This window comes from Mus musculus, chromosome 4 (genome assembly GCF_000001635.26).
Source record: "Mus musculus strain C57BL/6J chromosome 4, GRCm38.p6 C57BL/6J".
Lineage (NCBI taxonomy): Eukaryota > Metazoa > Chordata > Mammalia > Rodentia > Muridae > Mus > Mus musculus.
In genome coordinates this window covers 53,122,688-53,148,855 of record NC_000070.6, presented here as the reverse complement: position 1 = coordinate 53,148,855, position 26,168 = coordinate 53,122,688, and the positions used below count along the sequence as shown (strand labels likewise).

General features: G+C 45.0%; 1 protein-coding gene across 4 annotated transcripts in view; it reads left to right on the top strand.

The window, feature by feature from the left end:
• Nucleotides 1-26,168, top strand: part of Abca1 (ATP-binding cassette, sub-family A (ABC1), member 1) — a 129,200-nt gene that overhangs the window by 11,133 nt on the left and 91,899 nt on the right. For 3 of the 4 annotated variants that reach the window (NM_013454.3, XM_006537556.1, XM_006537554.1), the window contains exons 2-5: nucleotides 4,761-4,926; nucleotides 15,841-15,934; nucleotides 19,994-20,135; nucleotides 21,141-21,259. In NM_013454.3, coding sequence (NP_038482.3) covers nucleotides 4,861-4,926; nucleotides 15,841-15,934; nucleotides 19,994-20,135; nucleotides 21,141-21,259 — 421 coding nt within the window. In that variant the 5' untranslated portion in view covers nucleotides 4,761-4,860. Of the gene's footprint in view, nucleotides 1-4,541; nucleotides 4,634-4,760; nucleotides 4,927-15,840; nucleotides 15,935-19,993; nucleotides 20,136-21,140; nucleotides 21,260-26,168 lie in introns of those variants that run through there. The other variant, XM_006537555.3, reaches the window with a different exon arrangement.

The window sequence follows — 26,168 nt, the reverse complement described above, 5'->3', positions numbered from 1 at the left end:
ATTACTAAGTAATGATTTCATATTGACCTACTAGACCCCCTCTCCGGGAATCCTACCATAATCAGGCCTTATAGTATGCAACCCTTAGGTTTAAAGCATAGTTGTACTCTTGGGGTATGCTAGGTATTATAATAGCTTTAGAGACTGTTTGGTGTTAGGTTTGTTGATGTATGATTTACATTCTCTAAAATTTACCCTTCTAAAGTATACAGTTGGGCTTTTCACAGATGTACACAATGGTGTAAATGGTGTAACTCCAACCACCTTCCCAATATTGAGTCATACATGCTCCTCTGTGGACTTTTCTCCTCTCACTTATAACCTTTGACGACCAGTGGTTTGGCTCCAAGCTTTCTCATTTCATTTTTTTTCATAGTGCTTAGTACAACTTAGATATTATATAGCTGCCTCCTGTGTCTGCTCTATTTCTCTGTGCGTACAGCTGTTGAGATTTGTGTGTGTTGTTGCATGTGTCAATGCTGGGTACATTTTTATTGCTCAGTAATACTCCCAGTTTTGTTTATTCACTTGTTGATGGACATTCGGTTGTTTCAGCTGGCTTTTCTGAATAAGGTCCCTGTAAACATTTGCATATGTCTTTGTGTGGGCTTTTGCTTTCACTTCTTTTGGGTAAAATGGGGTGAGACGATCAGATCATTTCATAACTGAATGTATAGCTTTATAAAAAGCTATCACATTTTTCCAAAGTGGCTCTTGCGACTTATGTTCCTGAAGTCAGTGTATTGAGTTTGATTATATCCACAGACTTACTCATGCTTTAGCTTTAGGTTTAATGTGTGTGTGTAATGATATCTCATTGTGTTTTTAATTTGCATTTCCCTATAAGTACTCGTGTGAGCATGTTTGCATATTCAGGATGGTTATGTTTTTAGCAGTCTTTCGTCTTCTGTGGACTCTATAAAACTTCCAAATGCCAGTGGCGTTTGAAGTAAAAATTGCTAAACAAATTGGTGGAAGATTAGAGCAGTCACTTCGTCCAGATCTGTCTTGCACAAATCAAGGTTGGGATGTGGAAATGACTAGATTGATAAGGGAGACTAATGGTGAGAGTCAGAGAAATTGCTCGGAGGAATTGAACATGAAGCTTGGCAGAGAGCCAATTCCATGACCCCAGTGGTTTGGGGAGGTCTACGTGGTCCTTGGCTAAACCTGCTGTTTATGCAAAGTAGACTTAGATTCACTTAAGCTTCCCAGGATGCCTGAGGACTCACCAGGGAAGCTTTGCAGTCCTTTGTGACTCTCTTGAGCTTGCTGTGGAAGCAGCTGAACACAGGGCTCCCTCCCTGGGGACAAATTGCCTGAATCAGTTAGTTAATCAAGCTTGAGAAATCAGTTACCACAGGCCCAAGAATGCCATCACCCTTGAATTCTGAGACCCTGTTTTTCATAGCTATCTTTTAAAAAACATAATTGAGGCCATATCTCCTAAGTGCTCCCAACAAGCCGGTATTGATTTATTTGTTTGCCGGAGATAACAGAGATGGAGGGCCAGGAATCCTGTTGTCCCACCTCAGAAGGGGACAGACCGGGTAGGGAAAGTACTGCAGAAAACCTGCTCATTCAGACGTTGGTAGAGAGAGGTGATCAGGAAGGATTCCTGAGCAGCCCCATGGAGGCCCAAACTTGTGGAGGAACTAGGCAGGCTCACAGATCTGGAGAAAGGGTTGTTCTGGGAAAAGGAACAGGACAGTGTAGTCCAAGGCCTAAGAGAGAGTGAGTGCAGCTTGTCCCTAGGGGGAGTCCTCCAGGGCATGGCCAAGGAGGTGAAAGGAGGTGTTCCTTGCTGAAGGCCCACCAGGGAAGTTGAGGAAACCTTGGGGAGGACTCCATCCAGGGTGGCAGGAAGCTGTTGAAGGGTAGACAAGTACCATGTGTAGATATTTGATTTTAGTCAAATAGGGGTGCTCTTGTGTCCAAGGGAGGAGAATGGGGCAAGCCTGGAGCCAAGGAGGCCAATTTGGAGTTGCTACTCTAGTCACGTAGGATCAAGAGAACGGTTCTTGATGGGTGAAGTTTCTAAAGTGGGCTCGCTTCCAGCCAGTGTCTGGAAATTCATGCAGGGGCAGGAGCAAGCGTGTTATACTTCAGAACATTGAGAAATCCAGCGCACAGAACTGCCTTTCCCCTTGTGCTGTTGGAGGTTTGTTTGTTCACTTCCTTGGGAAACTGATGTGGAAATGTCCCATTGGCTTTTGTTACCTGGGTAGAAGGTATTTCCAATCACTTTGGGAGGAACATTGCCCTCAGCATGGATCTCTATGTTCAGAGATGGGGGTATGGGTGAGAATTATGCAGGTGTCCAGGAGGAGGGGTGGGCTGCAACGTCACCGTCACTTGTTTCCGTTTTCACACCCAGAGAAGAACTTTTCCTCTAGTCTCATGACATTTGTGCTGTGTCCCTGGGGAGCCTGGAATCTGAAACTAGTTGCAGAGACTCAGAAACTCATCAACTTCTAGGAAAATGTCCTCCAAGAAAATCCAGTTTTTCGTCTCATCCCAAGGGCGCTCTGCAGGGCTGCGCTCTCTTCTCTCATGAGCACGGTGTGGGGCTCTGTCTCTATTTGCCCCTGAACATCTCTGCTCAGGAGTCAGGAAACAATTCCAGATATGGATTTGGCCCCAGAGAGTGACCCTAAGGTATTCAGAGCTTGTCCTTCCTACTTCATTCACCCCACCCCTCACTTTCAGAAACAAGAATGTCCTCTTTAGATAAGCAGCCGCGCAGCTGAGGGTGCGGGTGGGACCTGGGGACCTGGGTTTCTTTGTTATTTGCATTATGCCTAGCACTGCATTCTGAATTTATTTCTATCACCTCATTTAATACTATAAAATACCAGACAAGGGAGATACTACTGCCCCCTGTCGGAATGAGGAACTTGCTGCTCAGAGCCGATAAGATAAATCTTGTCCTAGGATCACAGTTGGGCATCTGGGAGCTAGTGCCTTCCAGGCTTCATTCTGAGGCTTTGTTTCCCTTTTGTTGCAGCACATTGATTGTATTTCAGCCTTTCTTCTATTTTACGGTGGGCTCGGAGAAAATTTCTGTACCCTATAAGTCAGCTAAGTGATTTCTGGAGAGTGGCTTTAACTGAAGAAAAACTCGGTTAATAATTCTTTAATATTTTAAGTGCCACTTAAAAACAATTTTTTCACCTCCCTGTCAGTGTTCTGAGTCCAGTTGGCATCTCTCAACAGGGAACCGCTAGCCAAATGGTACTGACTAGGTCTTCCTCTTGCTATTGGCCTAAGTCATCTTATTTTTGCAGTAAGGAGCTGTGGGTAGCCTGTGCCCTTTCTGGATTTGCTGAGCAACAATAAAGAAGACTCTAGGGTTTGACTACCATAGGATTTCCGGTTTATTACATCACTAATAAATGAGCTAGAATTAGCCGCTCTCGGGCACCCATTGTTCTGGACATGTTGATTTTTGTTTTCTTTTTCCTTCTTTCCTAGACATTTTTAATCTTAGTTCTCTTGTATCAGGGAACAAAAGGGTATCACAGGGACTTAAAATCCTATCAAAAACCTCCCACGCGTTGTTCAAGATCATGGGCTTGATGGGTGAAGTTTTTGGTTTTGTCTCTTAGCATTTCACCCTGATATTTCACCTTTGCACAACAGAAGGCTACTAGACGCCACAGTCACTGGGAGTCATTTCATAGCTTCATAGGTTTCTGCTGAGGGTTTGTGACTAGCAACCATTGCATGGTCCTGACTTTAATAATCCACGTGTCCCTCCTCCTCCTGGCACTTTTCAATTTCCCCTTAATCCTTAGCTTGCTTTAGCTGAAGTCTTTGGAAGTTTCTCAGCATTGAATAAATACAGCTGGGTAGTGGGTAATAAGGCCACTGGGTAAGGAAGACACAGGCTGTTGTACGACCTCCTTGTGAAAATCTCTCAGATGGTGAACGGTCCCCCCAGGGAGACCTTTGAGACATCTGTGTAGGAGTGAAGCGGCCATGTGTTCAGGTGTAGGTAGAGCAAGTCCAGAAGTGTGCTCCATATGTCCCAACTGTAGGAGCCTCCTGCGTTCACAGATGCCCTGCTGGGATCAGGCCTTGGCAGGCTCTCTCCTCTGTGGGATACTGTTTTCTTTCCACAGAGACACAACACAAGCTTTGTCCATATCACAAGAGAGCCAGGTGTCCGTGGCACTGCTCTGGTGCTTACGCATAGTCGTCTAAGACAGTCCTCAGCCTTCCACCTGGGGAAACTGCGTCGCAAATGATGCCGTTTATCACTTGAAGGGCTCAGCTTTGTCTGTAGCGAAATGTTAGAGAATATCACTAGTCACTCCAGGGATCAGGGAGAATTTATAAGTGCTGCTGATGGGTCTTGGGAGAAAACATATATTCATAGGGAAGGCAGGCTGGCCTCTCGGGCTCTTGGATGGCACGTCTGATCTTTGTTTTGGCCAGGGAAAGTTACTTTCTCATTCTTAAAATAATCTCAGTGGTGCTCATATGATGAGAACCATCGATTGCGTCTGACCAGCTGCCAGCCTATAGCCAGCAAGCCTGCCCCGGAAGCTCTGTCTGCTGGAGATTCTGGGGGTTGGCAGTCCAGGACTCATGACCTTTTGACAAGCCACCAGGGTGTCAGAGGTGTCTGGTGAGAGGGCTGGAGCAGCAACTCTTCTCCGGCATAGGGCTTTGAAGCAGTGATTGACAGATCTCTCTCTCTCTCTCTCTCTCTCTCTCTCTCTCTCTCTCTCTCTCTCTCTCGTTTTATCTTTCAGTTAATGACCAGCCACAGAGTCACAGCTCTGTGCTCTGGCTGCTCCCTCCAGGGCTCTCGAGCCGCAGACGCAGGTCGCTGTGGGTGCCGGCTGTGGTGACATGGCTTGTTGGCCTCAGTTAAGGCTGCTGCTGTGGAAGAATCTGACATTTCGAAGGAGACAAACAGTAAGCTGTGGGCTTCTCTGTGGGGTTCTTGCTTGCTTGCTCCATGGGGCCTGGGCTGGGGATCGGAGAGGGAGGGAAGAGCGTGCTCTTGGTTTTCACATGGTGGTAATTGAATGAGTCTGGTTCTTGTGGACACAGGACTGTGTGGCTCTGATGTGAACCCATGACTTAGCATGGAGGGAAGGTGATCAGTCAGGAAGAAGTAATAGCTTGGGCTTGCGCTGGTTTCTGGGCATGGTCTCTCACCTCTGCAACCTGGCAGAAAATGACCCCACTCCCCATCACTCCATTATCTCCTTTCACTAAATTCCTGGTAGCTACTTGGAGCCACCCACGAGCACTCTCTGTAGGCCCCAGTGTTTTTGTAAAGTGAAGTACTGAAGCAGGTCTTAGAGGTGTGCCTGGAGATCTCAGCACTCAGCCTTCCTCAGCTTTGACAGCAGCCTGGACTCTTATAGTAATGAGACTTGCCATGTCTGAGGAGGTCTCTAAGCCGCCCACTTCCCATGTGGGCCAGTCTTTCTTTGAATAATCCAGTAGGCCCCACCATTACTTGGTAGGTGAATGTTGTTTTCCTTTGGAAGACTGTGAAGGCTGTAGGGCAAGGTGAGCTCCCTGAGGCTTAGGCCAGCCTTCCATGTGGCGCCTTTATCTGTGACCACTGTGAATCTTCTCATCCTGCCCTCTCAGTTTAGCTACGTGTCTCTGAAGCTCACTTCTAAACTTGGTTCCTGTCCTGCACTTTTTGTTGGACCACCAACCTGCATCTCCATTTGGCTATCTTAATGAAGTTCAACCTGTCTATAATCAAAGGTCTTTGAAAGTCAAAGACCTTTAGTGAACCCTGAAGGGAGTTTAACTGTTTCTCAAAGTAGACTAGTACTTGGAGATCTTCTATGCGAGAACAAACATCCCGAGGTACTCTTTTGTTCACCGATGTTTTTATTATAAAATGACTTAACTATGTAAGTAAAAGTAGATTTAAACCCTGATGATAAAACCATAGGCCCCATACAGATTTATAAATCAAGGCAAATGAAACTGAAGAAAGACATCGCAATTCATATTATTACCTTAGTTGTAGTGAGAAAACTGACTTTGTTTAGCTGAAATACAATATTTCAGTTGCCACGTGAAATATGGTGGTAGATGATACAACGGTGGCCATTTTGAGTTTGGCCAGTCTATATTACTCTGTGCTGATGATTTAGTTCTTCACCCATGTTTCTACTTGGGCAGCATCTTTTGATACCATTTGGGTTTCCTTTTGTCTAATCCCATCAATAGGCTGGCATGGTCATACTTTGCATACACTAATAAACCTGACCGTTGATGGCTTGTGGCACAAGTTATGCTAATGTAAGTAAATTCACATAGGTGTGCCAGAATTTGTTCAGATGATCATTGAAATGGAAACACAGAAAGTTTAAAATCTTCATGGAGAACCCAGGTATAATCCTTTGAATGTTCATGTGAATACACACACACACATACACACACAAACACACACACACACACACACACACACACACACACATGAGACAGGGCAGGGAAAGAGGGAGGGAGGGACAGAGAGAGTGAGAGAGAGAGAGAGAGAGAGAGAGAGATTGATTCCAGTTTTTCAAGAGTTTTTGATTAACTTTTAATGTTACAAATGAGGAACTTGAATTCAAGGTCACTAGTGAGAGAGCAATGACTAGAATCTATGTGTCCATTGTCATTAGTAATAATGACAAAATATAATGCACATTGTTATTTATAATAAAAGAGGATAATTAGAATGTGCTTCTATGAGCTAGGCACATAATGTGTTATTTATATATTTGTTTTATAATTGCTGTAGATAAACTACAGGGCCTTGCACATGCTAGACCAGAGCTCTACCAGTGAACCAAACAGCCAACAAAGTGGGTTATTGTACCAGCTGTTCTTAAACCCCATGAGGTAGTTCTCTTTATGGTACAGATAACAGATTTGATGTACAGAGAGGTTCAGGAGTTTCCCAGAGGTCTGCATTGCTAGCGTTTGGTTGCTGATAGTCTGACGCCAACAGTTACATGTTAGACTCTGTTAAACGAATAGCTGCTGTGTTAGACTGCCATTTAGTTATTGGTCTTTTCAAGACCAGTGACTTAGTCAGGGTTTCTATTCCTGCACAAACATCATGACCAAGAAGCAAGTTGGGGAGGAAAGGGTTTATTCAGCTTACACTTCCATATTGCTGTTCATCACCAAGGAAGTCAGGACTGGAACTCAAGTAGGTCAGGAAGCAGGAGCTGATGCAGAGGCCATGGAGGGATATTCCTTACTGGCTTGCTTCCCCTGGCTTGCTCAGCCTACTCTCTTATAGACCCCAAGATTACCAGCCCAGAGATGGTCCTGCCCACAAGGGGCCTTTCCCCCTTGATCACTAATTGAGAAAATGCCTTACAGTTGGATCTCATGGAGGCATTTCCTCAACTGAAGCTCCTTTCTCTGTGATAACTCCAGCTGTGTCAAGTTGACACAAAACTAGGCAGTACAACCAAGTTTCAGATATCCTGGAACTCACCATATAACTAAGGCTGCCTTTGAACTCCTGATCCTTCTGACTTCCCCTTCCTAGTGCCATGTGGGATTACAGGTGTATACCACCATACCCAGACTTACATCACTTTTAATGGTATAATTTTTAAAAAATCAACAAATTTTGACATTTCTGACTTTTCTCTTACCTACCTCCTGTACCTCAGAGTCATTCCTAGGTCCTGATGGTCCTAAGTCTGTTACATTTTCCTCTTTATGTCAGTGTCCTGCCTGGTGGGAAATTGTCTCTGCTTTGATGGGCGCGTTCATGAGTCACAGAAAGAAACATCACTTTAGCAATGAAAAGTGGGTCTCAAGAGAGCCTGCTCCAAATACCAGATTTTACAGATGGGGAAACTGAGGCACAAGGAGTCGATGAGACTCTCTAGATCAGTCAAGAAGAAGCTGATATGGGGCCAGAGGCTTGAGCCCTCCTCACTCCGGTTCTCAATGTTGGTTCCCTTTCCCAATCTTTTGTAGCCACATGGTAGCACCAAGCTTGAGCGGAGGAGGAGGTGCTCGGGTATGGATTCTTGTGCGCAGACAAGAAGGAGGCAGGAGCAGACTGTCCAGGAACACAAAATGAGGGCTAGGGTTATCTCCTCTGAGCAGGTCTTCATTGGATTTGATCTTGCTGCTTCTTGCTCAGTGCTGTATTTTCATTATGCTTACGAGTTTAAAATTACTAGGATTGGAAAGATAGGCAGATTTAGTCGAACACAGCTTACTGAGGAGTTCCTGTTGAAGTGGAAAGTAGGGACACAGACCTTGGACACAGGTGGCCTTTGTAGGATACATCACTGCTTACCAGCTTGTCTGAGTCATCTCCCTTCCTGATTGCTAAAGTAAATCCATTTTGAGAAATCAGAAAGAAACGCAGTTGATTTCCAGTCACAGATACTTTATGAGCAGAGCAGGTGCTGCCAAGATCTGGCCTGCCTCTTGTACAGTTGTTGGAGCTGAGGCTCTCTGATGGACACAGGCTCAATCCCGAAGTAACGTCAGAACCTATCTCCTGACATCCTTACAGGCCAGGCCTTTAAAAGTTGACTTGGCTTTATCCTCAGCTACTGCTGAGAAGGTGTCACTCCTGTCTAATCATCTAGTTGTGTGTGTGTGTGTGTTTTTTTTTTAAGGGATGAGAACCTGTGTGAGCCTTTGGCACTTTCTTAGCTCACAGAGTAAGCCCATTATGAAGGGGGAAGAGATTGAAGCCCCTTGATAGCCACAGATTTTGGACATTCACTGCATGATCCCTTGGTCCTGAGAGCATCTGTACCCATGGCCCAGAACCTAGGACAGAACCTGGTACTTACAACATGTGTAACAAGAATTTGCCTGATGAGTGGTGAATGTGTTGCTGGTCTGTTATTTGAAGGTCTTGGAGCAGCTAGGGGAATTAGAAAGAATATGCAGAAGCCCGGAGCTGAGGAACGCCAGCCACAGGCAGCACTGCTCTTGTGCCCTTGTCTGTAGAGGACTCTTATGGACCCTCGCTGTCCTCTCATTGTGCAGACTCATGGGGTACATCAATCAGAGTGAGTTTTCCAGTGTATCTCTTGGGCAAAGAATACATTGAATTGAGTTGCAAAAGGGTCCAAAGCTCAGTTTGGGTCCAAAGTACCAGTCAACTAGTGTGTGGGCAGCAGTTATCCTATGCAAACAGCATTTGGGACAGGAAAGGGGGTGGACTTCAGGATATCAGGTCTTCCTCTGGCTTTGGCCTGGATCCAGAGGCCAAGGTCTCCATGAAACAGAAGTGACAACGTGAGGTGGCCAAATGGACTCTTTTGTCTTTGCCTTTAAAGGAAACAGCAAATTCTAACTCTTAAGTAACTTAAAGGACTACTGTTGGGACAGTCTGGAATGAACGCGAAAACAGTTAGGACTCCTGCTTTCCAAGTGGTTAGAGATGGTCACAGTGTGTGGGAACTCCACTTCCCTTTCCTGTTCCCAATTCCAGGGACGTGCCTTCCTGTCCTTAGTCCTAGCTCAGTAACCTTGGTCATGGTTCTCATTCCAGACTGGTCAGCCCTGAGCCTCAGTGTTTTCTAGAGCTTTGATTTCCACTTCTAGAGATGAAGAAAGCTAGAACAAGACCCTGTTTGCTGTTTCACTGAGATAAATGTCTGCTGCGCATTCATTCCTTGTGGGAGACTGTGCTGGGTGTGTAGTGATAAAGCAGACTGTCCTCAGTGGAGCATAGAGTTTATTGAGGGAAGACGATATAACATGTTATCAGCACACAAGTAAACATACCATTACAACATCCAGAGTGTGAGGAGTAAACTGGTGAACCGTGATAGTCAGGCTTTAGTAGGTATTCATGGCATTCAAGCCCAGAACCCCAGAATGGTAGCAGTGGTGTTAGCATGCTAAGATCAGGGGCACAGACCTCAGAGGCACTGTATTTTGGGCTGAGAGAACAGAAAGAAGCCAGGTGTGTTGGCTCACTGAATGAAGAGTGTGGCTGAAGATGAGTTGGAAGGATAGACCATCCAGTTAAGGACAGTTGAGTTTAATTTTATATCTGAAAGGAGCCCTTTGGGTAGGCACAGCATGGCTAAAACCGCTCATCCTCTGGGTCTTGATAGTGGAGTGGTGGGAACGCCAGGAAGCCAGGAAGCGTTTGTCATTCTGTACATACACTCACCCCACCTAATGCACTGCGCTCCTTAGCATTGCTTGCCTTGAATGTTCTCATATTTGTGAATAATCTTTCTAGTGAGGAGTTCCGATGTGAGGCTGCACTTGAGTACTTCAAAGGTACTTTTATATCTACCATTTCATTTTCACAGTAATTCTGTGCAATCTGTTTCGTCAACGAAGAACACATTATTGGTAAGTTAGTAAGAGAGATGTGGGGTCTTCTGGTTGTCAGTCTATTGTGGAGTGATGTCAGTAGCATCCTAGAGAGCTGTATGTGAGGCTGACAGTGCAGGTCTGTAAGCTCAAACCCTATTGGCAACACTTAGTTTGCACCTAGTGTTTGCTGTTTCGAATGAAATCTTCTGAGGGTTTTATGCATACAGCCATTTCTTACTTTGTTGTGTTGGCTCCTTAGCCCAGGAGCTCAGGAGCAGGTATACTGGGTCAAAGTGACATGACCCTTGAAGTGTGTGACCAGATGTCCTTTCAAAAGATAGTACCAGTTTTCACAGTCATTCTGAGGGTTCTGAATGGTTTTGCATCGGGCTGTAGGGTACTGGGAGATAGGCCTGGTTTATAAGTTGTCCTTCCCTCCGGCTTTGGACTGATTTAGTTTTAAGATTTCACTTTGGGTTTTGCACACATGATGAAGCCTGTGTCATTGGGGACAGGTCAAGTCGAATCTGTATCTTCATATCACACCACTCCGTGTCTGTACACTTTGTAAGACAGTAATTCCTTTCCTACTTATTTTTGGGACATTTATAAAACTTTGTCCATATAGGGAAATATTTTGGAGTCTTCCATTGGGGGATTTGACAAGTGTTGGTTGCTGTATAACTTTTCTCATTGCTGAGTAATTCCTCAAACACCTGACAAGAAGCTGCTTACAGAAGGAGTGGCTTATTTTGACTCGAAGTTTGAAGGGACAGCCTGGCACAGTGAGGACAGTATCAGAGTGGGAGCTCGAGATGGCTGGTCACATAATATCTGCACCAGGGAGCTGCAGGGGATGAATGTCTTTCCCCCTTTTTTTTTCAGTTTGGAATCCCAGTCCCTGGGGGTGATGATGCCCACGTTTAGAGTTGATCTCTTCCTTGCTCAGTTAAAACTTTTAGAAATATCCTCTCAGATACACTTAAAAGTGTGCCTTGTTAATCTCCTCCTTTTTTGGTGGGGGTTTCAAGATAAGGTTTTAAACTCGTAGAGATTCACCTGCCCCTGCCTCCCAAGTGCTGGTATATGCTACTACCACCCAGCTCCTCCATTTTCCTTAATTCAGTCAAGTTAACAGTGGGTAGTAACCATAGAGTTAGTTACCTGGTATTACCGGAGCACACAAGTCTTCCTTTGGTGAACAGTGTTCATCAGAGCAGTCTGATGTCTGGGGAACTGGTTCTACTGTGTTTCTTAGATTAGCGACCATGCTGCAGACAGAAAGCATGTTTCCCTCCCCTTTTCCTTGGTGTCTGTTCTCTCTGATTATTTGTCTCTGCTTGATCAAACTCCAGCATCTCTAGCTCAGTGTAAGAAGCAATCATTTTGTCTTTCAAACCTTCAATATTTTTTGCTTGCTTTGGTTTTTTTGTTGTTGTTGTTTTTTGTTTTTTGGTTTTTTTTTTTTTTTTTTTTTTTTTTTTTTTTTTTTTTTTTTTTTTTTTTTTTGACTACTGTTATTCAGAAGATCTTTTCCCGGGGCCAAATTTTATTCCATTGATCTTTCAGTGTTCTTTAAACACAGCCCTTGAACCACGCCAACCTTGAAATAATAAGGATAAATCTTGAAGGTAAGATCACCGCTGCTGTCTATAGGCAAGGAAGCGAAGTGCACTCGTGCAGTGACTGGGGTATGGTGTATTAGCTTCTGCAACCAGGAGCAAAAGTTAAATGTGACTATCCATGGGGACATGGGGAGTGTGTGCGGCTCAGCACCACCCTGAATGAAAACGCAAAAATGGTTTGGTGCTTAAGACTCTCAACCCTGGTGACGGCAGAGCTGCTGAGCTTGGTTTTATGCTGCATCGTTTACAGGAAGCAGCATTTGTTCCTTAGAAATTTACAGCGGCAGCTCACAACTGAGGGCACGGCCCCTTCCCCATCCTGGGACTTAGAGGTAGAGGGCAGGGGTGTTGCTGCTAAACCCAACATAGTTTGTAGTAGAATCCCGAACAACTAGCTATCTGCCAGGGCCAATGTTGTCTAGCTGAGAAGTCCTCCTGCGGGAGTGCTTGTTCCGAATCCTCAGGTTAGAGGTGAAGAGTTAGGAGAAGGGGATGCACAATGTGCTCTGGTGTTCCCTAGAGCAGCCATGACTTTGATAACAATCACTTCTTGAAAACAACATTTTCTACCATTGCCACTATATGGTGAGAAGATACAGAGTTGGTGTAGCTATGAAGGACTTTCAAGAGTTTTCAGTAGGAGCTTCTAACAGTACAAGCAACATCTTTGTCCCTAGGCTGTTTATTCATGCCTTATGCTTAGGAAAAATGGTGAGGTTAGAGACGAGGAGAAGTCTGACTTTGATGAGTGGATCTGAAATAGTGTGCCTGGAGAAGTCAAGTTTAGTTTCTAGAAGGAGGGGATGTGGCAATACCTAGAACGTTCTGAGCTTGGGAGTGGGTTTGATGTTTAGAGACAAAAATAGTTTTGGAGGCACAGGGTAAAGAAGCATAATTAAATCGAATCTCCCATGAGCTCTGTGATTTTGGTGGTGTGAATATTGTGTGCAGAGTCTTCGTACATACATACATACATACATACATATTAGTGCTCAGCTCAGTAGAAGCTTTGAAAGGTCAGGAGTCTACACGGTCTACGTGGTGAGAGAAAGGGGCTAAAGGAAATTGGTGACCTTAGTGCCGAAGAGAAGCATCCCTTAAGCTAGATTGGCTTTGAATCTAAACTCTTTCACATACCAGTTCCTTGGGCAATTTATTAATCAGCCCCAGTTTCCTCGTATGTAAAGTGAGTATTACAGTAATGATCCTAATTTGGATGTCTGACTATAAAAAACATCTATGAAGTGTGTGTGTGTGTGTGTGTGTGTGTTGTGGTGTGAGTTGACTATCATGACTGTCACTGTTGGTTTACTTCATATCTCTTTTCCTGATCTGGTTACAAATTCTGCCTTCACCTCCTGAGTGGTCTAAGGTTTCTTCTGGTGCTTTGCTGCCAGAGCTGTGGGTACCATCCGACTGTTCTTTCAGTGGATGAACCTATTCTGACCACATGCTGCTTTGTGGTGCTAAGTGTGGGGCTACAGAGGTGTCCTGAACACAAGGCTTGCTTTACTGGGTCGGATATGTGATGAGGTAGAAGGCATGTGTCTCTAGCATAGCACTGTGAGAGGCAGCCTGGTGGGTACTGCACAGATTTAGACATTAAGATTGGGGTTCCAATGGCTCATAATTTTTCTGGTCCTCCAATCATCATTTATAAAAATAGTACTATTGCAGCCTTTGTGAGCGAACTGTTGGGAACAAGAGGCACACAAATCACTAAGTGTCTATAGATGTTCAGTATTCGCTATAACGGCTACCTGTCTGCAGGGTGTTAGTTTATCTTGTGTCTGTGGAACCTGTAGACATTTTTAGTCCATGCTGCGTAGGGAGATTTTATTTGTTTCCTACCGGAGATGCTTGTCTTTGTCAAATAGAATTTCATGTGACCTCTGGAATCAAGTACAGCTGGCTGCCGGTCTTGGCTCTGCTCTGACTAGTGCTGTGGCTGGCCGTTCCTTAAGCAGTAGACTTTTCAGTATAAAATGGGAAGAATAATGGTTCCATGCCCACAATGATGTTCTGAGGATTAATGGAAGTCAACTGTGTAAAATGAGCCCAGTACATATGGAGCTCTCCCTAAATGGTAGCTCCGATTTATCCTGTTAGTTGAAATAGTGGCTTCGGAGTGTCAAGATGAATGACTTCCTGTATATTCTCTGTTCAGTTTTATACTTTTCAGGCTTCATTATTCTGTAATTCATCACAGCCATGTCATTATAGAAAGCTTTATTTCTATGTTTGCTTAGCAATGTGTGCGAGTGGTTTTATAAAGATGCAGGCTTAGAATGTATTGGGTTCTGTGTCCTGTGTTCTTGGATAGTGAAAGCTGGGTTTCATAAATGTTGCTGTAATAACCAAGTAATCTATTATTGCCCATTAGATGTATGCTTATGTAACCATTTTTCCTTTGTTGTGTGATTGAGTTATTTGTTTACAACACTTTACAGTTATAGCACTTCAAATCATGTATACGGCTTTTGGGGATTGAGTTGTTTTCTTATTTAGTTTGCTCCTTCGGATGAATTCTCAGGAGGATGACAGTTGTTCAAAGGGGTAAATGTGCCTTTTGAATGCATATTGCCAAACTTCTTTCCCAGAGGGGTCAGCCGATTTTTGTTTCTGTCTTTCTGATTTTGAAAGCTTCAGTTCACTCTCTTACCCAATATATGCTTACCGTGTCATGCTTAGCCCTTAACCATGTTGCGGATTTGCTGAGAACACAGTAACAGAAGGGAGAGCCTCATATGTAAACACAGCTCTTGTGCCACAGGCTGATAAAGGCACAGCATACCTGGATCTCAGAGGAAGGGCTCCAGCCTTACTGGTAGAGAAGTTATTTTCAGTGTTCAGGAAATCCAGGCTGTGTTCTCTGGTAGAAAGTCATCCCCGACTCCTGCCCCTGAGCAGTTTACAGAGGTGTAAGGGACAATAAAAATTGTATGGTGTCATGGTTTGCAATCCGTGCCCATCACCCTCTCCCAAAGGAGTAGTAAATCTATTTTCTATGAAGGAAAAGAGAAGAGGCTGAGTGTTGTTTGCAAACGTAGAGGTTTTGTTCCTTCTTTGGGATTATTTACAGACATCTTTAGTAAGATTCGTCTTTTCTTCCCTGGTCCTTGCCATTTTCTCTTTTAATGTGCTCTTTGTATAAACTACTCTTTATAGTTTGTGGTAGTAGGGGTTCACGAACCGAAGGAAGTATAAAAACTTCATGTTTTTGTTCTGGAACATGCATAGCTACTATCTTGTTTCAGTTCCTCCCTGAAGATCCCAAAATGAGCTTGATGTAAAGTCATACCAAAGTTCTTAGAAAATTCAAAGTTCCTTATTTAAACTAGGAAAAACAAACATGGTTAAAAAAACAAACAAAAAACAAAACAAAACAAAACAAAAAGCCCAAATGCCCCTAATACTCTAAAGTACCAGTTACCCAGAGAGAGTTTACTTCTGATCTCGTCATAGAAGGGGGAATACCAAGAGACCATGACAGATCGCAATTAATAAGACTGTACTCTACAATGAAATGTGTCCCTGTTGAGATAGATGTTAATTAAGAGTGCTATGTGGGAGCCAGTGACTGAAGCAGATCATCTCGGGCTTGGGGGAGATGTGAGAGAGGAACTGTTTAGGTTTGTGGGAATGTGAGCACAGGAGGACTTCCTAGCTCAGGCAGAAAGAAGCATGGCTGAGTCTTGAAACCTGGGTAGAAGGGAGCCTTAAAGACACAGGTGTGGAATGGGATGTTACAGGATACCACCCACAATTCAATGCACTTCAAGTTTGGAGAGTGAAGGGAGTCAGAAGTGCCAGAAGTCAGTCAATTGCTGAATTGCTCTGTGGGTTTCTCAGTCCAGTAGTAGCTGGCTACCATGTTATCATTTAAAATTCACGATCTTGTGTTTTATTTTCTGTTCAGTGTCAGCTGTTACTGGAAGTGGCCTGGCCTCTCTTTATCTTCCTGATCCTGATCTCTGTACGCCTGAGCTACCCACCCTACGAACAACATGAGTGTGAGTATCTGTGGACCACGCCTGAGTCTCAGTGATGGCTAGCAAAATCCAGAGTGAAGATGCTCTCAACTGAATCTTTACAAAGTTGCTGTCTTCAGGAGAATGCCACAAATAGCTTGAACAGAAAATCTGGCCTTTACTATTTTTTTGGTTAGGGCATGAACTTGAGATATTTGTAGTCCCAGTTAAATAATGATGATAGTAATGATAATAATCTTAACGGTTTTTTAATCATGATAATAAAATAGCCTTAGAGTCAGAAAGTGACGGCTACAAATCACCCTACAGTAGTGTTTCAAATGCCAGTGTCCAGTTCCCTGGTGTTGTCCTTTTGCTTGCATTGTCTTTTAATCTCATGGTTAAAAATCATGGACCATGTATTGGAACCCATACTTTCTAAATCAAGTATGCATATATGTCTGTGTGGGGGTATATGCACATGAGTAGGTGCCTGAGAAGACCAGAGGTGTTAGAACCCCTGGAGATGGAGTTACAGGTAATTGTGAGCTATCTGATATGAGTTCTGGGAACCCACCTCAGGTCCTCTGCAAGAGTACTTTGTGGGCTTAACCACTGAGCTACCTTCTCAGCTTTTAGAGCATATGCAGCCTTTGTGTACAACATCTCAGTTTGACTCCTGTAACATTTCATTTTGTTCTCAACAATCTTGTATAGTAGACTTTGCTATCCTTTGCTCTGATTTCCTGGTAGCTAAATTGGGGCTCACACACCTATAATGACTTGCCCAAATTTACATTTCTAGTAGAGGTGGAATACAGTTCAGGCTGCTTGTCTCGCTCACTCATGTGATTTGAAGGCAGTCTTGACAGTGAGCGCTGAGATACAGTAGTGGCTAGAAACTGACACATAGTGTGTCACCATGAGCAAGTGATTTTAGCTTCTCTATAAAAGAGAGCAGCAAAACCTAATTTGCACTGTTGCTGTCGGAATGACCATTTTACGGTCTGGCTGTGCTCGGTGGATGGCTGGAGCAACAGTTTAGAAAGGCCCAAAGAATTAGCATTTGTGTAGGAGTTTTTGTTGGGACCAAAGCTTTCTGTCCCACACACTTGTCTTACCACTCACCAGCTCCAACAGGCCCCTTGACTTAGAAGATTGTGTTCTTTCAAGACAGCCCTGAGGCCACAGTCACCTTTTGATTGCGTTTTTTGGTCACCTTCCCCTTTCTTACATAGCATGTAACGGCAGGCATTGACATACCAGTTTGCTAATAGGCATCCTATATATTCAGGTCACACACCCAGATGCCTCAGATACATTCCCTTGGACATGGCTTTCTGATTTCGTCAGAACAGCGGAGCAGAAAGCTAAGGTGAAGCCTGCAGATATATGTATGCCTCTACGCTGGGAACAAAGGACTAGTATGAAATTCTTCTCTGTAAATCTTTGTAGTTCAGGTCAGAGTCCTCAAGGTCCTCATGAGTCCTCTGACTTTTTGATGTCCATTGCATTATTTGACTGGGGTCCTGGACACCCAGTGTCTAACTGTCCACCATGGTGTTTCTATTTGCCCAGAGGATGGGCTGCAGCGTCCAAGGAAGGGTCTTTGTTTGCCCAGGGGAAGGAAAGGTTGAAATGTCTTCACCGTCTTTGCCTTTGACCTACACTCTCCCGTTCTTAGGGCTACTATCTCTACAAGTTGTAAGAGGAGAATCCTGCTAACTCTTCACTGATGGAGGAGCAGCAGCTCGTTAGGCAAGGGGCTTTGTTTGGTTTTCCTTGAACTGTTAACAGGGAGATAAAGAGATTAGCTGAGTAAACAATTCAACAGGCCAGAGTCCCTACAGGGACTGCCCATGGGGACCAGATCTTGTCACACCCTTCCATGTGGCCTCTGGTTGGAATAGGGATAGAAGTTTTAAAAGAGTGAAAGGTTCCCCGTACTGATATATAATGTGAGGTGCATCTCAGCCTTTGGGTTAGTTTTGGGGAGTGTCTATTAGCATATTTACTTGAAAAAAAATGAAGAGAAACTGTCTTTGGAGGAAGGTGGGAGTTGTGAGATGGAAAGAGAGCATTCAGTTCCCTATGGACAGGGGTAGCACATTACACAACAGTGCACTAAACAATACCACACTTCACAGTAGTGACCTACACAATACCACACTACACAGTAGTGACCTACACAATACCACACTACACAGTAGTGCACTATACAATACCACACTACACAATCGTGTACTACACAATTCCACACTACACAACAGTGCACTATACAATACCACATTACACAGTAGTGACCTACACAATACCACACTACACAATAGTGCATTATACAATAACATGCTATACAATAGTGCACTACACAATGCCACACTACACAGTAGCGCACTACACAATACCACAATACACAGTAGTGCACTACACCACAGTGCACAATAATGCACTACACAATACTACACTACACAATGGCACACTGTACAATAGTGCACTACACAATACCACACTACACAATGGCACACTTCACAATGGCACACTACACAATGGCACACTTCACAGTGGCACACTACACAATGGCACACTACACAATACCACACTACACAATGGCACACTACACAATGGCACACTACACAATGCTGCACTACATGATGCCTTAGAAGTTCTAATTGGACAATTCATGAGCATTTACCTTGTGCTGGGCCCTCTGTAAAAGTGCTCGGCCTTCTAAGCCAGCCTGGGCTACAGAGTGAAACTTTGTCTCATAAAAATACAAATAGAATCACAAGCTGCTCTACTGATAAGAGTTCCTGTGACACCTCTTGCACAGCAATCAGCATTTTACAGGTGGGAAAACAAGGCGCTGGAGATCGACTTGGAGGTTGGCTTGGCTGTGCTATGCACATGGCAGGGACAGAGCTGTAAATCTCCATCGGTTTGTCTCCAAACTCTGCGAAGATACAAGCAAGTCATTGCCTGGAGCCATGGTTCTTCATGCTCGCCAGATCTTCAGATAGCCCTGAGCATATGACGAGAGCCAGAGCCAATACCTTTTTGCCTCAACACGAACAGGCCCTTGGAATAACATTTATCTTGATTCCCATAAGCAATATTTGTAAATCCTTGCTACAAACCTACCCGTGCTTTTAAAGGCTCTGACCTCAGCCAGACATACCGGTTATTGTTTGTAAGAAACGACTAGATGTAGGGAAAAGGGTGAGGAGTTGCCTGGTGGATGTGGCCTCATTTTATCGATGAGTGAGGAAGGGACAGGAAAACCAAGATAGCTTGGCAGTTGGCTTCTGTCTCATGTGAGCATGCTTTTGAGGTGCTGTTAGTGGACCCTTGGGCTGTTGGAGGAAGTGAAGCTGACAAACTTTTGCTGGATGAAGGCAGGTACAGGTGGAGTCTTGAGAAGAGTGAGGTGATGGTGAAGGCTACCGCTGGAAGGGAGAGGCATGGGCTGGGATCCTGGAGATGAAGTTTCTATCCCCAGCCATGTGCATCTCTGAGTTCTTCATCAGCGGCAGTATGAAGGAGCTATATTAGGTCACTGTCCAGGTCCTTCTGTGTCTCTTGGAGATGAGGCTCATGGTAGGGATTGAGCAAATGGCGACTTGCTGCTTGCCAAGTGGTTGGTGTCCATGGTCTGATAGACCCCATTTATTACATTCCCGAGGTTGGTATCATGAATCCCAATCTACAGATGATGCCAAATAGAACCATGGTCACCTTTACTTGATGTCAAATTCCCACCTGTCTTCTAGGACATGGGGAGGGGCTGGAGAGATGGCTCAGCACTTAAGAGCACTCTGGCTGCATGCTCTTCCGGAGGACCTGAGTTCAGTTCCCAGCATCCACAGAGTGGCTCACAACATCTGTAACTTCAGTTTCAGCGGAGTTTACAGACCTCTTTTGGCCTCCATGGATACTAGGCAGGCATGCACATGGTGCACATATGTGCATCAAGCAGAACACTCACATAAATAACATTGATAAGTCTGGGACATGGTGAATGAGACAGACAGATGTGAGAGGCTTGTGTTAAAATCACTTCACAGGTCTAATGTCTTCTCTGCGTTTCCTTCTCGATTTCAATAGGCCACTTTCCGAATAAAGCCATGCCGTCTGCAGGAACCCTCCCCTGGGTACAGGGGATTATCTGTAATGCCAACAACCCCTGCTTCCGTTATCCAACTCCCGGCGAGGCTCCCGGTGTTGTTGGAAACTTTAACAAGTCCATGTAAGTACCAGATCGGGTTTTCTTTCCCAAACTTGCCAGTTAATACTTATCCTTTCCTTCTTGGAGAGGTTTGCATGAGAAGTCTGCAGAATGAATGAAGGGGGAATTGCCACCAGGATTTAAGACCGTGGGATTTAGGAGTCACTGTGATTATGGGATCGAAAGCTGTCTACTCAGTCAGTGCTCTGGGAGACTGAGCAAGCTCCATCTGATCTACTCACTCAGATCTCTGCTGTCCCTTTGAAGTGGACACTTCTAGGAGCCAGAGCCACTGCGCAGGAAGGGTCTGGGTTCTCCAGCAGCTCAGAGCCCAAGGCAGGAGTGTCCTGTCCTCTGCTCTCAGGTCATTGCTCTGACCCCTGAAATGACTGCAGTGTCTCTGCTGTTGACTTGTCTTTCTGTCCCTGAGTGGGAGCTGCCCGAGAGCATGATGGTGCTTCCTTAGTGTCTGTGTTCCTGGCTCAGATGCTGGGATGCTGGATATAAAATGCTCCTTCCAGACGAGATGTTGAGGATCCCCCAGATGTGCAAAGTCACAGAGTTAGAGCAGACCAGGGACTGTAGGATGTGCTGCTGGTTGGAGATGGTGCTGCGGTTGGGACAAGCAGGGCCACATTGCATAACCAAAATGTTAAAAACATGTCAGACTGTTGGTATACAAATGCATACGATCAATTGAAAATTCATTACTGGATATGCATTCCTGTTATATGTGTTCCTAATGCATCCTTTTAATAAATGAAAATGTATTATGAATCGCTAAGCATGTCTTGGGATAAAGGCATTGGGCTTATTATGGCCAGTAGCGCACACACATACACACACACACACACACACACACACACACACACACACACACACACGCACGCTCTTACTCGTTTGTGCATCTACTTGTGAGCTCCCCCTGGAGGATGGAGTAATAGCTAGGGAGTAGGGGAGGCCAGGCTGGGGAGAGACAGCTGGCCTAACCCAAGCCATTTCTACTTCTTCTTATTCCCTTTGCAGCGTGTCTCGCCTGTTCTCAGACGCTCAGAGGCTTCTTCTGTACAGCCAAAGAGATACCAGCATTAAGGACATGCACAAGGTCCTGAGAATGTTACGGCAGATCAAGCATCCCAACTCAAGTAAGCAAAGCCCTTCCACTCATGCATCCGGGAGTGAACATTTCCCTGCCCGTGTGTCCCAGGGCTCGCTCTCTAGCTTGTCCCTGACTGTGGCTTTTCTTCAGTGGCTGGATGATTGGTCTTCTCTGTGGGAAGCATTGGGAACAAAGCTAGAGAAGCTGGTTGCCCCAGACAGCGACTGGGGATGCAGACCCCAGCAGGAATGGCACAGGCTTGCTTTGCCATTAAGGCCAGCTGGAGCAGAAATTGTTGCCAAGGGCATTTTTGAGCTACCCATAGGATTTCCATGGATAGACAGATTATAGATATTTCTGTGCCTATGAGAGCAGTTAGAGTTCTAATTTGATCATGGGTAAGTAAAAGTTAGGCACTTATTTCTAATAGGAAACTCATTCTTCGCCCTCAGAACTAGCCATTTGGATAAGCCAGACAAGGCATTTGAATTCTGATCTTGAAACAGTGAAATCTTTACCTCAGATTTGCTAAGTAGCTAGGCAGTTAGTTCCTGGCATGCCACTGAGGAAGTGTCTGGGGAACATACAATTTGCTGACCGAGACTTTGGCTACAGAGATTGTGACAGTCCCCTGGGCAGTAAGCCTGCCAGCGCGGGTGGGGGAAGAGGCAGTGTTTGATGTTCACTGGAACAGGCGAGAACGGTGGTATCCATAGTGATGATCAAGAAGTGATCCACAAGCCTCCGGAAAGTGCTGCTGTCTAAACTGCACCAGTGAGGAAGTACTCCTCTCGTGATGGGCCAACAGTGATCACTGCTCCAGGAAAGTCTTTTTACCCAGTTTGACATTTGAAGAGAGAGTAGACTGGTCTAGCCTTTGCAGAAAGGCCTCCCTCCTAGTTCGTGAGGGGAGCAGTGGTGTAAAGTTCCCAGCACCCACCTCGGGTGGCTTACAACTGCCTGAAATGCCAACTCCGGGGAGTCTGCTGGCCTCTTCTGGCCTCCAAGGGCACTGCACTTACATGCGCGCGCGCGCGCGCACACACACACACACACACACACACACACACACACACACACACACACACTTCTTAATAAGAGGCACTGTCATGGTGGACTCTGACTGATGAGGTGTGACTTCAGTGCAGAGGTGTGGCGTACTCTGGTTCCTGAGTCCCCTGTAAGGAGCTCGAAGCTGCACTGTACCTGGCTGTGTACTGAGATCGTTTGCTGCTGTTTCCCTTCCCTGGAGGACTCTGGTCAAGGCCAGGCATTTCTGTGATGGAGAGCCTCTGTTAGGTTGCCATGCAGCAGAACTGAGTTATTTCTTCTACCACCAGGAAACTGGGTAGCACAGACAAAAAGTGCCGGTGGTACCACGTGACTTTGTGAATAAGTTACCAGGTCCCTTAGAGGTTATCTCTTGTTATTGAAAATGGGTACAGTAACAGACCCACCCAGAGTCAAACCAGTATTTGACACGTAAGTAACATTTAATGAATATGAGCCATGATTATTTTTCTAAAAGATTCTTTTTTGATCTATCAGTTTTGTTTTATGGGTATGAATATTTCGCCTGCATGTTTATGTGTACACTGTGTGTGTTCCTGGCGTGCATGAGACCAGAAGAGGGCATGAGAATCCCTGCAACTGGCGTTCCAGGTAGTGGGAGCTTCCATGGAAGTGTTAGAAATAGAATCTGGGCTCTCTGTAAAAGCATCCAGTGCTGTCCATAGCCAAGATAGGATTATTTTCAAGTCTGGACATCTCAGACAAAACATTCAATGTTTCTGAGACCTAATTTCCTGAATTAATTATAATAGTATTATATTATTATGCACAGTATAATGAGATATTATTACATCATTAATATGATAATTCCTAAGGTACAAAGTCTGACACAGGGTTGGCCCATAGTAGATGCTTTGTTAACAGAAGCCAGTGCTGTCTTCATTGTTTCATGTCTGACCATCTGACCTTGTTCTTCTGCTTCTTCATTTGTGGGGCTGGCAAAATGGACCTGGCGGAATTTCCAGTTCTTAGTGGAGGCTGCCCTAGAGAGCAGGGTGCTTTTATTGTCCGAGCAACTGGAGTCCTGAAGTGGGATGGAGGAAAGAAAGGGCAGGGTGTGCCCAGCCCTGCTGAGGGGAGCTCTCTCCCAGTGCCTCCTTCACCCTTGCAGCTAGTTCTGTTCTGTTTCAACTTGCTTTTCTGTGCTGAGCATCAAGCCCAGGAACTTGTCCAAGCTACTCAAGTACTTAGCCACTGAACTACATCTCCAGGCCCAGCTGGTCTTTGACTTTCTGTTATTTTTCTTTGTTTATCTTACAACAGAAAGCCAGGCCACAGTTGTAGAGGAAGCATGAAAAAAAATGCTGCCTCCTTCTCTAGGAAGTGGGAACTTTTTGCTGATTTTGAAAAACACCCCACCAGTCTGACTTGGAGGCTGGCGGTGTCATGGTCGATCCCTGTACCTCATCCTCTCATGAGGTAGCTCATGTTGGGTGTTGAGAGCTCAAGCTGTCAGGTAGTATTTGCCACCGTCTTGTAGAGAATTAGTCTGATTCCGTGTCCGTCAAAAATCCAGGATCAATTTTTGTGCCTGTTTCTGGAGTCTTATTTTTTTCCGGTCTGTTTGTCATCTACTCCTCTTGCGCAATGCTTTTCCTCCCAACTTCTGCCTCTCGGTGTGTTTATGTCATTCCAGAAGTTTACCAGAAATTACAAAAGTATTCTAGCAGACAGGAGAAGGGGACTTCTGCCTGTCTGCGTGCTGTATTTCTGTCCACACGTCTGAGATTGCAAGAGGCTTTTCAAGGTCTTGTCATCCAGTTCACTCATGGCCCATTGTACAACCAACTCAAACTGCAGGTCTCGTGAATATGCAGAACTGCAGGTGACTTCTCCTTTCTCTAACTGTACCGCTGGCTTTTTGAGCTAAGCAGACTTTACCTATCTCTTCTAATTCATATCATTAAATCCCGTCTATCCCCTTAGCCGCTCGAGATTCTGATTTTACTATGATTCTTCAGCTACTACACTCTGCTCTCTGTCACGTAGGGGTTCAGTGACTCTCTTGCTATCCCAGATATTGATCAGCATGAGAACAAAGTTTGAGATTGGTACTGGCTACCTACTCCTTTGGATGGGACTGCTCAGGATCTTAGAAAGCTACTTGCCTCTGTGGTCATGGCTGGAGCCACTGGGTCCTGCTATGAGATCTATTTGGAGACTCATCTTGTTCTTTGCCTCTGCTAATGCCATTGGACTGGCCACAGGAACTCTGTAGGCACAGGAGTCTACTCAAGCACTCTTGTCTTGCCTCAAGGTTTCCTGGGCTACGACATTGCTTTGGTCAGAAACTGTTTAATCTCTGTGTGGATTCATGCACTGGCTTCTTGAGTTATTCAGTCTTGTGCCAACCCTGCTCTCCCAGGTGCTGAGACTCAGGGTGAGGGGTTCTTCTTAGAGGGAACCTGATACTGAAAGTGGAGGTGACTTCCCTCCAACCCTGGCTTCCTGATTCATGTTTCTAGAAAGATCCATCTTCTACTGTTTCAATAATAGTCCAGCTTCAAAAATGAAGTCATGGATTGCTCCTCTATCACTGAAGCATCCTGAGGGGAGAAGCAGGGGTGAAGCCTTACAGATGCGCCTCCCCCAGTTTTCATGTCACTGGAACTTTGGGGTCACTTTATTGGTTTTCATTTTTCTCTCTAAGCCAGAGTATTACCAATAGGTTGAGTGGTGGCTAAGTCAGTTTGGGGAGTTAGTGTGTGAAAGCATTCCCTCTTTCCTACCATGCACCCATGCTCAAAGGCAGTATAAACGTCAGCTACATTCTCAGAAACTGCAGAAAAGGTGACATGTCTAGACTGTGACCCTGTGACATGTAAACTGATTTCTGACAGGACACAAACGACAACCTTTGATTCTGACTCACATGAAAATGTGCCTGATTGCTTAAATGGATGTTGGGAAGATGAAGTTCATGAAGGTATTGTTTCATGTGGCTGTGGTGAAATGCTGGAGAGTAGTTGGTCAGTGCCTGAGGAAGGTTGGCAAATGCTGGTGTAGGGGAGACTTGAAGCTGCGTCAAGACTGATTTGGCAACAAATTTAGGTTCTTGCTCTCACCTTTGGTGAACTCTTGATTCTTCCTGGCCCTCTTGCTTGTTAGAAATTTGGACATGAACTACATTTGTGGATCATTAAGCATTCAGTGAGGTGCTACACCTACGGGTTTCCAGCAGTGAGCATGAGCACATGGGTGACACATATATAAGTCAAAAATGCATTGCTCTCCTCACGTTCCAGGGTGTTTGGCCTTTGACAATTTGTTCATGTTGTCTGGGCTGCAAGTTTCATTGTCTTGACTTTTGAGATCCGGTTAAACGACTTGATGATGCTTCATCTTAGAGTTTGGCTTGGTCCTTGGGTGGGGACACCTGTGAGACAGTGGTTTGTGTTACCCACCAGGCCATAGCCTGTTCAGGGCATGAAGTGACGGTGACGGTGGTTGTACTCTGAGCAGCCGCGTGGTAGCAGCATGGTAACCCTGAGAGCATCTTTAGAGAATGCGCAGTGAAAGCAAGTCTAGTAGCTGCCCTTTCGCCTCATGTAATATTGTCAAGCGAAAGCTCTGGACAGCATCAGAGCAAGCATAGGTAAGTGCAGAACCGCTTCCCTCGTGTAAAACAGGCCCCACTAAATCAGTCTTGAGTTTCTTTCACAAAATCTACCTCCCACAATTCCGCTGGATATGCTAATCTGAGTTCAGAGGAATAACAAGTACTGCAAAGGTCCATATTCACTCTCATGGCCCTCTTTGAGGTTTTCCCCCCGCCCACAGTGGGGATTAGCTGTGTGTTTACCCACATATATGTATTTTTAAAACCTGAAAAGGTTAGGTTCTTTTTTAAATAGTTGTTTTTGAAGACAGCAGGCACTGCCTGA